This window comes from Leptodactylus fuscus, chromosome 6 (assembly GCF_031893055.1).
Source record: "Leptodactylus fuscus isolate aLepFus1 chromosome 6, aLepFus1.hap2, whole genome shotgun sequence".
Classification (NCBI taxonomy): domain Eukaryota; kingdom Metazoa; phylum Chordata; class Amphibia; order Anura; family Leptodactylidae; genus Leptodactylus; species Leptodactylus fuscus.
The window spans coordinates 75,106,512-75,108,449 of record NC_134270.1 but is presented as its reverse complement, the minus strand read 5'-3'; the positions used below and the strand labels follow the sequence as shown (position 1 = coordinate 75,108,449).

The 1,938-nt window shown below is 37.6% G+C and overlaps 1 protein-coding gene across 1 annotated transcript; it reads right to left on the bottom strand.

The window, feature by feature from the left end:
• Nucleotides 1-529: 529 nt before the first annotated feature.
• Nucleotides 530-1,534, bottom strand: LOC142210014 (galactoside alpha-(1,2)-fucosyltransferase 2-like). Its single transcript, XM_075279045.1, has one exon. It carries the CDS (start codon nucleotides 1,511-1,513, stop codon nucleotides 530-532), a length of 984 nt encoding a protein of 327 aa, XP_075135146.1. The 5' UTR covers nucleotides 1,514-1,534.
• Between the last annotated feature and the right edge of the window lie 404 nt (nucleotides 1,535-1,938).

Here is a 1,938-nt window from a genome sequence, read left to right as displayed (position 1 = left end):
TGATAATGTATTCCCATGTACATTATTATTTTTAATTTTGTAGATAATTAAAAGTTAAACGTTTTTGCTAATATAAGCAATTAAACTTTCTGCAAAGTTTTAAAGATTTTAACTTTCTTAGTGGTGACAGTCTTGATCGGTTGCCAATGGTTACGAGCACTAATGCAGAAACTTTCTATGGTCTGGGACTTGTCAGGAACCCAGCTATGATTTTCTTATTGTAGCCGGGTTATCAGGCAGGGACACTACTTGTATCAGAAGATATCCCGGCTACAATAATGACATCATGGCTGATTTTCTGGCCTTAGAAAATTCCTGCATTGGTGGTCGTATACATTGGCAACCGGCCAAGACAACAGACTGTGACCACAAGATATTTAGAGAAAATCTTTAAAACTCTGCAAAATGTTTAATTACTTAAATTTGCAAAAATGTTTAACTTTTAGTTATCTACAAATTTAAAAATGATTATGTACATGGGAATACCCCTTTAAGCATAGAATATCAAGCTAAATCTTTGCCAAAAATGTTATGGTTTCATGTGCGCCTTGTTTTTTAGTAATTCAGATAGGTTAGCAGGGACAGCAATCCACTCTGGAAGGTAGATTGCTTCATACTTTACATAATTCAGATACGATGAATCAGGTGAACTGTAGTTAGTCAGGTGTATTGCTTCTCCACCTGCCAGGTATGCCGCCCAAATACCAAATGACCCAAATGTCATGATGGTGTGGTTGCAATGGGCCAAAATTGCAAAGTCGTGAGCAGGGGATCCTTCATTTCCATCTCCAGCAAAGTAAACATCTCCTAAGGAGTTGTTAATATTCTGCTTACACCAGTCCATCCCATTACTGGTTACCACAAATATTGGGTTCTGGTACTTCTTCCTGAAGTAATCTGTGGCTTTCTGGAGATAATCACTGTTTGCTAAGACTCCCCTTTTTTGTTGAACAAAAAGTTTCAGATAGTCCCCTCTGCGAACATGAACTCCAACAAATGTTACGTTTTTCCGATTATTACTAATTTTTGCTAGATAATCATTAACTTCATCTTTAACAAAATCATGGAATATAAATTCTTGTAAGAGTTCACTCTTTATATGATGGTAGAAAGTCCAAGAGTACACAAAACCATTCAATTTGACATTCTCTCCTTTGATATTGCGGTATTCGGGACACATCCAGTTGTTAATTTTATATTGCTTCCACTTGATACGCTTATCTGAATCCTTGGAAATTACAGGTAAATTTATCTTGAATAATGGAGAAAGTTCCCGGTGCATCTCGGGGAGAATATACGCGCGATAGCCATTCATTTTTGCAAGAGCGTAAAGTGCTCCATACTCCCCTATTAGGTTTCCTAGTCGCCCTTGAGGTAATATAGTCATCATGCCCTTCAGTGTTTGGATAGTACTTGAAGGAGTTTTAGGTAGATTTTCTTCACTGGTTGCCTTACAGATTGTAGACAAAATCCTTTGATGAAAATGATCATAGTACCAGTAGGATAAATTCATTGAAATAATGAATACTATGAAGATGAAGCTCACACAACGCATTTTCACGACTGATATTCAAAGAGGATTAATGAAGAATTCTGGATTACAATAAAGAAGAGATGTAGAGTTAGAAAACAAGCCGCAAATTTATACATATATATTTAGATATATTTGATATTCTGCCACCAGATTATTGTTTATTGCTAATTTCATTACGTCATTGCAACAGAATATGCGGTACACAGGGCCCATTGAAGGTTCAAAAGTGGCAACTTCGGGGGCCACACGGTGGCTCAGTGGTTAGCACTGCAGCCTTGCAGCACTGGAGTCCTGGTGTTCAAATCCCGCCAAGGGCAAAAAACCATCTGCAAGGAGTTTGTATGTTCTCCCCGTGTTTGCGTGGATTTCCATCCCATATTCCAAAAAAGACATACTGATAGGGA

Excerpts from the sequence above, each read along its gene's own strand:
- LOC142210014 (XM_075279045.1), bottom strand. The coding sequence starts at position 1,513 with ATGAATTTATCCTACTGGTACTATGATCATTTTCATCAAAGGATTTTG.